Source organism: Acanthopagrus latus, chromosome 2 (assembly GCF_904848185.1).
Source record: "Acanthopagrus latus isolate v.2019 chromosome 2, fAcaLat1.1, whole genome shotgun sequence".
Taxonomy (NCBI): Eukaryota; Metazoa; Chordata; class Actinopteri; order Spariformes; family Sparidae; genus Acanthopagrus; species Acanthopagrus latus.
The window spans coordinates 24,807,250-24,823,271 of NC_051040.1; the positions used below are offsets into that span (position 1 = coordinate 24,807,250).

Consider the following 16,022-nt stretch of genomic DNA (forward strand, 5'->3'; position numbering starts at 1 on the left):
ACACACACACACACTCAGGCCTTCCTACACTCAAACATCTACACACACATCCCTCAGCAGGTGAGGACATTTTATTCAGAATCGTTCGAACACGCCGGTAAAGTCTCTCTGTCGCTCTGTGTGTGTCTTTATATCTCCGCTTTGGCTTTACAGAGCTAGATAAACCCCTTATACAGTTTGGGCTGTAGCTACATGGGTCTGTGTGTGTGTGTGCGTGCGTGTATGTGTGTGTGTGTGGATTTTAAACTATAAGAAATCCGATTCAATTAACAAGCGCAGAGAATCGGCTTTGGACACTGTGAAATTGTCTCGCGGCAGAGGATGGCACAGGCCAGACTGACGAGCCCGGAGAGGAGAGACACGACCCGGCGTCTGAAAACACACCGAGGCCTCTGCCCGACCGTGCTCTGTGGGAAATTAATGCAACGATAAAAACGAAATTGCCTTTTTATTACAACTGTCCTCACTTTGGTCGTTTGGACCAAAATTAAATTCAGGTAAAAAAAAAATTTAAAAAAACGACGACTGTGTCATTTTTTAGCAGTAAGGATCGAGGTCCTCAGGTTACCTGTCAACACAAATAATAATATAGAAGGCTGCAAAACACTTAAAGGTGCATTTCTGGGGAAGACATTTTAATCGAAGAGAAATATTTGGGTGCCTAAACAGGCTAAATAAACAAACTGTTTGTTTTCATGACTGAATAAACTGAATAAACAAACTGAACTTAAAGGACAACACAATTTCATGCTGTTTTAATTTGTTGGTATGTGGCGGACCCTGCCAACTTTCTAGCTTCAAACAGCATTCATGAACCTTATTTTCCAGAACAGCCTGTTTATGCAGTGATGGAAAAAAACAAAACAAAAAAACAACCATATCACTGAGTTGGTACCGTGACCTCATGAATATATGATTTTGAAATCCTGAACTTCTTTTCCAAAGCTACACAGTGTCCCTTTAACGCTATGTGCTCTGCAGAACATATAACTTTAACCATCTATGACATAGCTTATAAAAACCTGACGTCAAGAATATGTCTGCAGGTTTACATTATGTAAGCTATAATATTATAACATTACAATTATAATAATAATAATTATTATTGTTGTTGACTGTAGTGAATAGATGAATGGGCCGGAGGGAGCATGTTGGGGATCAGAAGGGGATTTAATAGCAGAACAACGCGCTCTTTGTGCTGCTTTTAATCCGGCCTGTACCCCCTTCTCCGCCTCTCAGTTGCTCCACCTCTGCCTCCACACTGCGGCAGGGTCGCCCAATTATTTTAGGAAGCCAATTTCGAAATGGTTCATGACAATTACAAAACCTGAAAAAGGCTCGAATTAAAATGGAGTAAATTATGATATAGGTTCAATACACGGCCTCGCATTCACCGTAATTGTTTGAAGTGAACTTTCCAAGTGCCTTCATATATCCAATTTTAATTCCGTCGTTACTTCTTTATGTTTTAATAACCGCGTTTGAAATTGCAAAAAAGTATTCTTTATTAATTATATGTCGACTACATATCAACAGGTGTCAGTGCTGCTGTGCTGCTGTAACTGCAAAGTTTTAAAGTGTTTATTAAACATGAATATAAGGTAGGCAATGTTTCAGATCATCCTTCCATACATATCATATATAGCACTATAGGCCCGAAGTGGATACAGTGTGTGTCTGTGTGTGTGTGTGTGTGTGTGTGTGTGTGTGTGCACGCGCCTGTGTGTTTGCGTGAGCGCGACAGAGAGAGAGAGAGAGAGAGAGAGAGAGAGAGAGAGAGAGAGGGAGGGCTCTGGGTGTCTACTTCGATAAGAAGTTACTTCTAATTAGCCAGCCTCCTCTTGCTCGCCTCACTTGTCCACTCTGCAGATCCACATCATCTCCTCAGGGACCAGGTACCGTCAGGGGCCCTTGCAGTTGTCAGCATCCTTCCGACCGCAGACGGCCGAGCCGTTTTGGACCTTCTGCTTTTGGTACCTTTCACCTGGCGACGCCGGTGCGCACCGCAATTACGCACGACTTGGATGGACAGACGGCTCCATAGTTAGCCTACATTTTTAAAGTGGTGTCTACATTTCTTGTCTCTCGTTGATTTTGGTGGCTGTTGTCCTTCTTATCTGGATAGAGGACGCACAGAATACGCAGCCGGTCCCTGAATCAGCTGTGATTTTACGCGTCAGGTGAGCATAGGTGTTAGGACGCACCGCCGGTACTCCGACAGTTAGAGCCGCAGGTGCCTGGTCTGAACGCTCCAAGTCAGAGCTGCATTCAAAGGCAATACAGACCAACAAAGAAAAAGAAATCAAGAACAACAACGAAGTGACAAACAAGTCAGGGTAAAATAATTTTTTAAAAAAAACGGAGAGGGAGGGAGTGACAGAAAGAAAACGAGAGAGAGAGAGAGAGAGAGAGAGAGAGAGAGAGAGAGAGAGAGAGACACCCCCTGGAGACTAGCTAGGAGACCCGGCCCCCAGTCTGAGAGAAGGAGAGAGAGAGTGAGGGAGTGAGGGAGTGTTTTAAAGCCGGCAGGAGGCATGATGTCCTACATTAAGCAACCCCATTACGCCGTGAACGGGTTAACACTGTCCGGCCCGGGCATGGATCTGCTCCACTCCACCGCCGTTGGATACCCCAGTAAGTACTCACCTGTCATTTATGACTTTATCAATTTTTCCAATTAATTTGAACCTGTCGTTGCAGTGTTATTTCATGTGGGGGAGGAAAAGAGAAGAAAAGTTTGTTTGGAAATGAAGAAATTGAAATAATTCATGGTTAATATCGTTGTATATTTATCGTTGTATATCGTTTATCGTTGTATTTATCGTTTGGGTAAAATGCTTCTTTAAAAAAAATCCCTATTCGCTACATGTCATTTTTTAAAACGCAACAGGGAAGTTGAGAGTTATGGTTATGAATAGATGTCTCTGATTCTTCAAGCATCACAACATGTGTTCACTTGACCTATAAGTTCAGGATTACAGAGTCAAAAAAACAATTACAAAAATGTGTGTGAATAGAAAAGGCAGCCTGTTCTCACACAGACTTAACATCAAAACAGACTCCAATCTGTTGCTCTTATCGCGTAACCTATTTACAAAAAATTACATTGGGGGTTTATTTTTAAGCCACTATGTATTTTAATGAATAAACACTTCTTGTATTGTTCTGACGGGCTACATTGCCTGATCAGCATCTGTCATCCTTGAGAAGGGAGTTTGAATGAAGTGATGCCGAGGTTTGGCACCGATGACAGAAGGCGTGTTACAAAGCTGGGCCTTCTTGACGCCGATGAGAGTCTGAATCAACGGAATGTTGAGGCAGTATCAGCGATCCGTGCTGACTTTCGATCCGTCACTTTGTATATTTCGATTCAAACAGTCTCATTTGAGGAAAGAGTGAACCATACGGCCTGTTCAGTCGTTTTGTTCGATCCGCTTAAAATCAATTAAAAACAGCATATTTATTCTGTTGATATGTGGCACCAGATCTGAAAAATGATCGAGAAATATATATATATATATATATATATATATATATATATATATATATATATATATATATATATATATATATATATATATATATATATATATATAACTAATTTGATTCATAACGCATTAATTTAGTTCTTGATTAACATGACCGACATTAATAATACGTTTGGCGATTTATATTGCCTAATATAGATTGTAACATTACGCTGTTTCCCTTCTTTCTGCTTATTGAATTGTTAAATGTTGGAAGATACGTGGTCTTTACAGCTATGGGCCTTTTGGTAACGTTGTTTTATCGCAGGATGTTTTAAATACCAGCTTAACAATAACAGCATAGTATTATTGATATTATCATGAATAATAATAATAATGGTAATACTAATAGTAATAATAATAATAATAATAATAATAATAATAATAATAATAATAATAATAATAATAATAATAATAATAATTGTCTTCTTGTTCTCTTTCTTGTAGACACACCGCGTAAACAGCGTCGGGAGCGCACCACCTTTACACGCGCACAGCTGGACATCCTCGAGGCTCTGTTTGCCAAAACCCGCTACCCAGACATCTTCATGAGAGAGGAGGTGGCCCTCAAAATCAACCTGCCCGAGTCCAGAGTCCAGGTAACACATTACAAACCAGCCAGCAGAGTTGTGTGTCAGTGTACTAGTAATACAGGTTTTTAGACTGAACCGGGACAGTATGTTAAGTATTAAAAGAGTAAATAACAGAGACAAAAAAAATCATAAAATGCACTTTGAATATTTATGTAAAGTTGTGTGTTAGATAATGAAGTACTTTCGAAATTCTGAAATTTCCCAGCTTGGAATCAATAAAGTATATCTATCTATCGACCTGATTTTATGATTAAGCTCTTCTCTGATTCATCCCTGTCATCCTCCAGGTCTGGTTCAAGAACCGTCGTGCCAAGTGCCGCCAGCAGCAGCAGCAGAGCACGGGCCAGTCCAAACCACGCCCTCCTAAAAAGAAGGCATCTCCTTCTCGTGAGGCCAACACTGATGCCAGTGCCAACCCCACCAATGGACCCTACAGCCCTCCACCCCCTCCTCCAGGCACCGCCATCACTCCCAGCTCCAGCTCTGCTAGCGCCACCGTGTCCATCTGGAGCCCAGCCTCCATCTCCCCGCTGCCAGACCCCCTGTCTGCCTCCACCACCCCCTGCATGCAGCGCACCACCTACCCCATGACCTACACCCAGGCCCCAGCCTACAGCCAGAGCTACGCAGGCTCCTCCTCCTACTTCACTGGTCTGGACTGCAGCTCCTACCTGTCCCCCATGCACCCGCAGCTGTCGGGCACTGGAGGTGCCCTGAGCCCCATCACAGCCTCCTCGATGGGTGGGCCCCTCAGCCAGTCCCCCGCATCGCTCTCCTCACAGGGCTACACAGCCGCCTCGCTGGGCTTCGGAGCCGTCGACTGTCTAGACTACAAGGACCAAGCTGCCTGGAAGCTCAATTTCAATGCCACTGACTGTCTGGACTACAAAGACCAGAACTCCTGGAAGTTCCAGGTCTTGTAAATAACAAGTGGGAGGTAGGGAGGGAAGGGGAGAGGGCGATAAGTGAGAAATTGAAGTAGGGTGTATAACCCAAGATTACTTTTGGTGTGTTGTAGAGAAAGGAAGAGACCTTGGGACACATAAATCGATTAATCATATCAGCTGAAGAACTAATGAGCTGACACAATGTCGTCATTTTTCTTCTAAACAACGTGTGGGAGTAAACTGACCTGATGATGCTCGGCTCGGTGATTGTAGGATAGACATATCAGTAATGTTTCCAAGTTAAGTGACATAAATATCAGTCTTGAAATCAATGAATGGCTGTGTACAATAAAATCAAATTACTGAGAAAGAACAACAGCTTTAATTGTCCAGTTGGTTAGAGGAAATTGTTGCAATTACAGACGTTCTTGGCTTAGACCACATTTGAACTTCAGAGCTTACTTTTTCTGAATCACCACAGCGCGACACTTCATTGACCAGCAAGTTTATGGCCTTGAAGTCGATGTATCACAGGACACAAGGACTGACGAGGGCCCAGCCTTGCGTTTATCTCTTCCTTCTAGACATTGTCTTGTGTTTTATGTGATGTATTTCTTTTATAAAGCTGCTTTTCATCAGCGAGCTGACTCAGAAAGCTTTGAGCCAAACAACTCAACGCACGCAAACCGACATGTTAAGGAGGCATCTTTGCAGGGTGGCCGCTAATTCGATCCCACGTGAAAAATATCTCGCAGACAGAAGCTGATGATTCCCAGTAGCCTTGTGTGATACTGACCCTCTGCAGCCTGTGTGTGATACAAGCGGAGGGGGTAGAGTTGGTCACTGAAGTGACTGCAGTACAAACCTGTTGCCTTTGAGCATGGTTGAACCTCATTAGCAGAATGTCTCGTACATTGTTAGTTTAATAGGATCACCTCCAGACAATTCAGGCAACAATGGTCTCATTGTGGCTATTGGCAGTCGAGTACTCCCGCCCCTCCCCCCTCCCGTCCCCCCCCCCCACTCCATCTCACAGTTTGTGCACGAGGTTAGCGGAGTGTAGAAGCAGTTTTTGAATCTACGAATGACTTTAATGTAAACTTTTTTCTTAGCCGATAAACTGCTCCAGCGAGGTGAGTGCTGATGGGAGAGAAGACTGCGCCAGGGAAAGGGAAGGGACTGGGCCGCCATGCAGCCCCCCTTTGCACAGAGAGTTTGGTGCCTCTCTCAACTCCAACCTGTAAAGATGTGATGGGTACCACTTTATGTGTTTAATGTACGTTTGATTTCTATTTTTTTTCTTTTGTATTAGAATTAAACAACATTATGTTTCTTGAAAAAATTGTGAATTCGTTGAAGTAAAAACTGTGGTAATTTGTTTTGAAGTTAATATTATTATCAGTATTATTACTCTCATTAATATTATGTCTTCAGCTGACATGGACTTTGCTAATAAACAGCTTTTTTTGTTGTTCTTCTTTTGTAAATATTAAAACTTGAAAATGCAATCATGTCTGGTATCAGCAGCCAGTTGTTACGCAGGCGCTCCACCCACCAGAATCTCTCTCTTTCTTAATTTCTAGAAAACTGCCAACTTTTTATTTTTTTGTTTATATTTTTCTGTTTTCTGCTTCTTCTTCAAAATCTTCTTCTTTTTTTTTTTCAAACTCAGGGGTTTATCCAGTAAAAGTAGCAGTAATAGGATACATGCTGTTTATGCTTCTTAATCATTTACTCTACTTTTATCTTTTGCATTACTATAATCTTCTCTGCTTATTTTTCTGATGTGAATTATTTTGTATATTTCATTTGTCTCCTGTGTTCGACCAGTCTCACCACGACCATGCTAGATAGCTACGATGTTTCTGAGACATTAAACGACTTCCTTGAAACCCACTGTGTTCTGTGAGTCATTGGATTTGAGTGTTTGGCTGGGTGCATTCCACTAATCCATACAAGAGGTTGAGTTAGTATAAGGCAGATCTGAGGGAACAGGGCAGAGAGGGCACAAAACAGAGCTACTGCCAGCCTCTAACTGAAGTATGAAAGATGAGCTGATTATTTTGGATTGCTAAATGTTTCTCTGTGTCACATCCACCTGTAGGCCAGAGGGTCAGACCCCCCGGGGGTTGTGAGGAGTGCACTGGATGAAAGGTTTCAAGTCAAGGTTCGAAATGCTCAATAACTTACAAAGAGGCAGTGCATCTTTATACTGTAACACAATAATTATTACATGTACAGGAAAAAAAAAAGTCCAACTTGTGATACACAAATCAAATCTCGGCATTAAAATGTCAAAAAATGACTAGACCTTTGTTATATATATTTGATGAAGTGTGTACTTGTATATTCCAAAATGTTTCCATCAATGTTCCAGCAGGGAAATGCATTATTGTATTAATGGTAAAGATGCATCTTTATTTGGTCGCCTGTTACTATAACTTCGTGGGAACCACCAATGCAGAGTCCGACCGCTCTGTCCGGAAGGAAGTTGTCAAGAACATGACTAAACATCATGTGATAAACCTGACCTTCTCCCTGAACACTTCAGGGTCACCTTAGATAGATTTAGATTGCAGTGCTGATCGCATAACCATAAAAACATCTCCCGTGAACCAACATCGTCAGACTACCTCTTTTGTTGTCATTGTTTTCATTTGAGAAACCTGACTGCAATTACATGTGAATTTAAATGTTAGCATGCTACCATGCTAAACTAAGATGGTGAACATGGTAAAAACATATACCTGTGCGGCAGCAACACATTCCAGTCACTGAGTCATTGGGTGCATGTTAGCATGCAGATGTTAGCATTTAGCTCAAAGCACCACTGTGTGCAGATGCAGCCTCATGAAGCTGCTAGCGTGGCTGTTGACTCTTGGACTGTTTTCTCCAGGATGCGGGTGGCCTATGTTTGGAGTGATGTTACTGCTACTGCTTAAAACATGATATTTTATCAGAACTTCAGCAAACAATATGGGGACCAGTTACATATGTTGAACCTGCAAAAGGTGAAATGCCTGTTAAGCAGCTAAACACAATCAGACAGATATTTAATGCTGACCACTGTTACATCGCAACTAGTATTACTCGTCTTGGCTGGTTGTTGCACCTCTCAGACTTGCCCAGTAACAGCGAGTCTCTACCTTCTGACTGGGATTTAGCCTGAGAACACAGAGTAGGGCTCAGCCTCATGGTGACACAGCATAATACTGGCCCCGCAGTCCAAAAGCTCTTTACAAAGTCCAGTGTGCTAGGGTCACTGACGGTCTTGGGTTTTAAAGGGTGTTCAATGATCACGATAGAGAAACACTGAATCTTAAACTTTCAAAAGTTAAATCTTAAAAGTTATTAATGTCATATATTATCTGATATTGTGAGCTTCAATTCAGCATGAAAACGTAGATAGATAGATAGATAGATAGATAGATAGATAGATAGATAGATAGATAGATAGATAGATAGATAGATAGATAGATAGATAGATAGATAGATAGACCCCCTCCTTTGCACCTCTAATCCCCCAACAGCAGCATGGACTCTGAGGCACAGAGACACAGACACAGATACGCTCAGGACTTAGAAATATGATTCATTTCTTTCCGCTCTCTAATCCCTAACAAACAAGCTGGTGGCCAGCCTGCTCTGGAGGCACACTGTAATCATGCCACAGGCTGCTGCCAGAGCTGACCAGCCTCCCCATCATCCCTCCCTCCCTCCCTTCTTCCTCCCTCCTGCCTGCAGTCCATTTTCCTCTTAATCGATTCCTAATCCCAACGCCACCAAGCATACACGCGCTGAGCACACGCCAAACACACACAGACACACACACACACACACACACGTAAAGACACTTACACAATCGTCAAACATGAATAGACCCACACACATGCATGCATACAGATGCAAGCATTCATCGTGATCAAACACAACCACTGAAAAAAGACGTGGATGGACACACACACACACACACACACACACACACACACACACACACACACACACACACACACACACACACGCACATACACACACACACATTCAAAAACAATGCTTTGGTTAGAATAGAATTAAATGAAAAAGAAATTCATGATGAAACGATCATTTCAGAGTAGCGTAGGAACATTTTGTATTGTTATGTGGGAACAAAACAAACTCTGATTGGCTTTAAACAGCATTTGGAAACATTATCTGTGGCGTTGTCTTTGTTTGCTCTTATTTGTGATATATTAGAACTTGATTAAAGTTTCCCAGGATTCTTTGTCAAGCTGTGTCTGCACATACATGAGTGAGACTTTCAAAGGTACAGTGGCTCAAACTGTGATCATTTAAACATGGTTTTGAATGTGGATTCCAATTGAGTCAGCATCAGTTAGGTCTGAGGACTTCAAGTGTAATACTTAAGAACATGAATAAAAGCCTAATCAGTTCCTTGTAATTGTTTCGATTAAAGATGGAAAAGGTTGTTTATGTGGAAGAAAAAAAGGATGACAAACAAGGTTTTTTATATGGGATAAACAAATGACTGGGCCTTGGACAAGACGTGTGTGTGTGTGTGTGTGTATATATATATATATATATATATATATATATATATATATATATATATATATATATATATATATATATATGACTGTCTATCATATGGAGGACATATATTCTAAAAGCAAAATTAGTGCAACTGTAAAAAATGAGGTAGGTCTCAATGAACCATGCCACAATTATACTTTTAACCTTTTTTTTCTCTGATTTTATGAGACAGAATGTTAACAATATTGTTGATTGTTAATATGTGCACAGTTAACTAGTAATAAATGAAAGATAATTAATGCAATATGGCATTTAAAAAGCTTGGTAAGGATTTAACAAAGACAGCAAGTTAATTACTTTAACTCAGTGAATGTTATTAGAAACTCATTAGGCTTAATTAACGTTGCTAATCGTCTATACTGCTAACTGCTAACAAGTGTTCTAATAATTGCTTATATGTCTGAAAATAGCATATTAACAAATGTAGTATTATTAACAGATAATTGTTGATTTTGTTAATTGTAACTCTTATAAGAGTAAGCATGTTAAAGAGACTACTATTATTATTACAATTTAGATTACAACTATCAACCAACACTTATTACAATAGCCCTCAGATAAAGTGTTTCCTCCATCTAGGAAGAAATGAATAATATGCTTTAAATGTCTGGCCTAAAATATGATTACCATGACACAACTGAGAACACTGTGAAGCAAACAGTCAGTCACATGAATAGCAAAACTGCTTTGTATTTGGTTCACTCCGTCTTACTTCATATTGATCATCATTTGCATGAGTCGTTAAATAAGATTTGTAAAATGTGCAGTAATGCTGCTAAATCGTGCAGTGCTGCAGTGTAAGTAGGTGTGAGTGATCTGCGGCTAGTTGTGGTAACAGGATCAGTATTACAGTATGAATGGATCAACCAGCCACTGTCAACCTCAGCATACACTTCTGCTTAGGGCTTTAGTGCAGATTACAACTTAACACCTAGTTAATATCACTAATAGTAAAAGTCAGAGTTGAGAGCCACAGATTAATGATATGTTGGACTGGGACAGTTGTCTGGATTATGGGAGCGTTTGGCGTCCGGTGCTACTTAGAATATCAAACACAAGTGTGATTGGAGACACTGATCAGTGGGCTGACAGGTTGCTGGTGTCTCTCTGGCTACATTTCTGCTCTTTACAACCTCGCCCCAGTGAGTCTTTGCTGCTTCATGTGAGGTGAACTGGCGGCAAACCTTTTTCCACAGTTTCCTCAAAGACTTCATGCTGTCTTCCTGATGCATGTAAGATATCCCCACAAATGTTCGTGCCACCTTTCCTTCATCTGCCCCTTCCTCCGTGCCACCTCTCCCGGTGTGTTCCTTCCACTCTACCTCTCCTTGCAGTTTGTTATTCTTGCTGATCTAATTTAGAGAATGTCCCAAATCCTCTTAGTGTCCTGCGCCCTCAGCGCAACATTAAGTGAATTAGACAGGATTACCGTCTCCCTCTTGCTCCTCCTCCTCCTTCCCGTCCTCCTCTTCCTCTTCTTCATCTCTGTGCTGTCACTCTCCTCATCATCCCACCTCCCCTATCTCTCCACTCGCATGTCCATCTTTCTCCTGACATTTCTCTTTTCATCGGCAGGATTAAGGCCTTCTCCCTCTCCAGATGACAAATTGGTTCCAATGTTCCCCCGGCGACAGATGCTCTCGCAGGCCCAGTGCATCATGGGACATAAAGTATTGTTAATTAAACTTCGACCTCTTGCAAATATACATGGATAAAAATCCTGACATAACGCAGATGAAGTCCACCAAACATCACCATTTAGGCTACCGCTCCAATTGGGAGATGAAGTCAGTTCTGACCGGGGTTCCTCACGGCTTCATTTCTTTCTACTTTCGACTCTCACAATAAAGTCTAGTGCTCTCCACTTTTTACAGGATAGAACAGAGCCTTGTTTCCTTGTTGTATGACTGTCTCTACATGACCTTGGTTGGACAGCAGGCTGGAGTTACCTCAGAACCAGTCAGGCTATCCAGCTCCAGTGGGATGTAGTCTAATCTGGAGTCTGGCTCCCTGAGGTTCATCCTGATCTCTGCTGTGCAGTACAGGGTCAATTTAGGATCCCGAGTGTCTACAAGGACAAAACCATGTGAATGAATTCTGACTTTTCTTTTCTTTTCTTTTCTTTTCTTTTCTTTTCTTTTCTTTTCTTTTCTTTTCTTTTCTTTTCTTTTCTTTTCTAACCCTAACCCTGCAATCAAATATTTCTTTTATCAAAATCAATGCCAACCCATCATGTGTCACCCTCTAATAAATGATTGGAACTGAGAGAATCATGCACGACATGAAATCTGATAGTAAAGCCCACACGTAAATGACTTGGTTGAATACACACAGAGAAGAGAAATCAAGAAGTAGAGGTGCTTACCTTTATTGGGTTCAGGTCCCTCACAAGGAGTCACAGGATAAGTCTCTGGTGTCGTGAGTTGATGGACATCAGAATCAAGAAAGAAAGAACACATATCCACCACACATAATAACATTATGTACCAAATAAGTGGATAATTGACCTCTTCAGGCCTCTAAAAATGAGATTAATTTAAAGATGACTCTTTAGTTAAACACTTTACAACCAGAAGATATATTCCACCAGTGACGAGGGGTCGCGGCAGATATAATATCCGTGTTAAAGGGGCATACACCGGAATGTTGGGAGCCACTAGTCCTAGGATAGTGGAGAACAAAAATATCATCTAAACTCATCATGCATGCCTGGTATTGTTTCTCTGTAATTAATAAATACTTGGAAGTAACAAAGGGTTGAAAAATACATAAAACGAAAGGAAAGTTTCTCTGTTTACCAACTTACCGACTTAAGCCCAGCATTGAAATCATCAACAAGTTACATTTTCCTCACACTCTTTGTTGATGTTGCTGATTTTTTTTTTTTTACAAAATGAAGAACATTTTAAACATCTTCTCTTTTAGCTTAAGTTTAGTTTAAGTTTATTCATTTTGCAGGGACAGTGCACATTAATCAACATCACTGTAAATGTGCCAATGTTAACCAGAAGGCTAATTTTCAACTGTTGTCCCTTGGCCAGAAGCTAAGTTAACCATTAAAAAACAACAAAAGTTACACTCTTCAAAGGATGTTGTACATTTTGCTGTCTAACTCTGAAATTGCATGTTGTCATCAACACCTGCTCTGAACACATGCAATACTTTGCTATGATTAAATTGGATTCAATTGAATTAAAATCACATTTTCAAATTCATCCATTGTATGACCACTGACACCATAGTAATCTGTAAACTGTCTGATTATTGGCTATATTAGCCTGTCAGGTTCAGTGTACAGCTAAAAGCCCAGCTGTTTTTGAGGGATATATGTAGGGACACTTCTTTATTTTGAAAATCAGCAAACATGAATGCGAATATTACAATTTACACAAGTTTAAACAAAGCATGCTTTTCTTTGCCTTTTTCCTTGAAATGATAATGGTATTTCTTTGTTCAGTAACAACTATAGGCTACTTTTTGTAATAATACATACAGAACTGAAATGTGCTTTCTACATTCACATTTAGATATAGAAACAAAATAAAGATCCATACTGAGTATTCTGCTGTAGTATTTCACTCTCTCTTGCTGCTGACAGACTAAAATCAGAGAGTTCTTGCCAGAGCTTCTGAACTTTGCCCCCATCACTCCATCACACTCCAGCCCTCCTTCTTATTTCTTTATCTGACTGACTGCATGGTGAAAACACCGTTCATCCTCTGCAAAATGTTTTCACAGATGTTTTATTCCTCTAGAGCTCCACTTTGTCGAACACTCTTTGTGGCACTGAGTGCATCAGACGTGAAACAAAGACCTCTGCATTCTCCAATCCCCTTTTAGTGTAAAACCTGCATACATCCCTGCATATCTTCACCCCCTCCTCCCCTCTGTGCTCCTCTTTCTTTGTCTCTCTTTTTCTTTCCTCTCTTCATCTGCAGCCCATCTGAACACCCCTCCCCTCACACACACACGCACACTCCTCCTTCCTCACTTTCAGTAATTCCAGCCCTTGCCTCTCTCGCTCGCTCCGTCGCTCGCCCTAATCCAGCTCTGACCTCAATCCCGTGATGTAACGGGTCATGTGATGTTGGGAGAAAGAGAGAGAGAAATAGATGAGAGAGAGAGAGAGAGAGAGAGAGAGAGAGAGAGAGGAACAGGGGAGGTAAAGTGGGGAAACATGGTCTAATCCCCGATTCTGGAGCCATAGAGCAATCACAAACTGATGGGGTGGGGAGGTCAGGGGGTGCCTCCATTAAGTTACAAAATAATAGTCAGACATACACTAATGCACTCACACACACACATGCCAGCACACACGCACATACGAGCATGCGTGCACACACACACACACACACACACACACACACACACACACACACCCTCTGGAAACAACAAGTCAACATGTTTGTTTCATCTCTGTGACTCAGTGGCTATTTACGTTCCGGTTTGTCTGCGTCCTGCCAACAACCAACCAGTCTGTTTATGACTGACGGCCAGCTCACACTCACATAAATATTTACTGTGTGCCATTTCATATATATTAGATTAATCTCCATAGATTAATTTAAAGAGCCTTTACAATCCAGTAGCCACATGGCTGATGGTCTGAATATCACAAGGCTTGCTGTAGACCTCCAACATGCTGTATATTCTAAAACATGAGGAAGTGTCTAAAATATATGGAAGTCCATTTCTGCCACTTAAATTGGCTATTTTTTTCATCATTATTGGTAATATCTCATAATTGTCACATAGTCACATTGTCACAAAGTATTTGTAAAAAAAAAAAAAAGACGCAATAATAAAAAGAAAAAATATGCAGTGGGCTGGTATTGTTTCAAATGTCAATCTATGAAAGCTAATTTACATCTTTCATAAAAATGTTTTAAAAAAAAAACAAGGGAAAAAAGGATGGATTCTCAAATGTCTGTCATCGCACAAAATGTCTTTTTTTCAGCTGGAACGCACTTTGAGTTCTTGTATTAAGACTTCTGTCAGAAACGGAAATATAATCCCTCTAATATTCCAGTTTTTTTCAGGTTCACATGCCTCATCTTCTCCCATTACAGCGTGTTTATCCAAATACTTACTGAAGAGTAAACAGACTATATTTTGCCTGCAATCTGGGGGAAATGGGAAAAGTAGAAGCAGAACTGCAGAGCATGTGGAAATGTGTTTGTTGTTGTTGCTTGCACTGTGTGTCTTATGTAATGCTGTAACTGGTCATCAGGAGGAGCTGTAGAGAGACAACGCAGCACGGTGACGGAGAGAGGGAGGGGGAGCGTGTCTCCACAGGGACTGCTGTATGTTCTCCTCTCCCTCCCCTCCTGTTTCTGGTCGCAGTGTGACCAGAGGAGCACATGGCCTGCCAGACACACACACACACACGCACTAAAGAATGTGAACATGTACAACCCAGCAACACACTTCACATCGTCATGAACAGCGAGAGAAAAGTGATTTTGGAGCAATGTGAAACTGTTGAAACAGGTTGAGTCACATTTAAAGTCCCTCTCTGTTTACATGTATCTCCTGGATAGGAGATCTACTTGAGGTGTAAGGGATGAATTTGTGACGTCAATAGGACCAGACTGGAAGCCAATCATGGTACAATGTGCAACTTACACAATTGTGATGGTGGTAGGACCGGGTATCTTCAAAAAAACAACGTTGCTTTGGACAGCCTCTCGTATGTAACAGAGATTTCAAATAAAGTACCCCGTCTGCATCAGTAACACCAAAGTGAATTAGGAAGCATCTTGTGTGCTTTTGGAATCAACAATATTAAGTTTAGTTTCAGCAAGGTTATTAAGCAAATCATACACAAATGATTATTCCAGGCAGAGTGTTATAAGTCTTAAAAGATATCTGGGGAAAAATAACTGATGTTCTGCCTCTACTTGCACAACACATTGATAGTTTATCTAAATGATTTTTGTATTTATTCTAAGGTAACAAAAACACAACAGTACCTATCTTCAGCCCGATTAGAGACTAATGAAACAATAGCTATGAACGTTATATTCCGTTTCTGCCCATAGATCCTCTTAAACCCCCGTAAATCTTACACACTGGGCCTTTATGTTCCTGACACTGTTGAAATTCAGGAACACAGACTCATGATTTGTAATTGTCTTTCCCATGAATGGATCATACTTACATACTTTGATGGTCAACTGGCCATTAGCTGTAGGATTGGTGGTACGTTCAGGTGCAACAGAAGACTTGAGGAGACAGAATCTGAGCAGCCAGCCTTTTGTTTTCACGGTTGGGTTTGGTGCTTTGGACTGATGAATGGGAGGCATGTGTCCATTTCTGCACCGCCATTAATGTCTTGATAACAGAGGGGTAGACATATCACATGAGAAAAGAGCAACAAGTTATTGTAGTACAATGGCTATCTCATACATCTTGCTCAGTTTTTG

At 41.0% G+C, this 16,022-nt stretch overlaps 1 protein-coding gene across 1 annotated transcript; it reads left to right on the plus strand.

Moving 5' to 3' along the window:
* Window positions 1-2,533: 2,533 nt before the first annotated feature.
* On the plus strand, window positions 2,534-5,043 carry LOC119007442 (homeobox protein otx5-like). Its single transcript, XM_037077141.1, has 3 exons — window positions 2,534-2,634; window positions 3,975-4,126; window positions 4,408-5,043. The coding sequence occupies exons 1-3, from the start codon at window positions 2,535-2,537 to the stop codon at window positions 5,041-5,043; spliced, it is 888 nt and encodes a 295-aa protein (XP_036933036.1). The 5' UTR covers window position 2,534.
* Window positions 5,044-16,022: the final 10,979 nt, after the last annotated feature.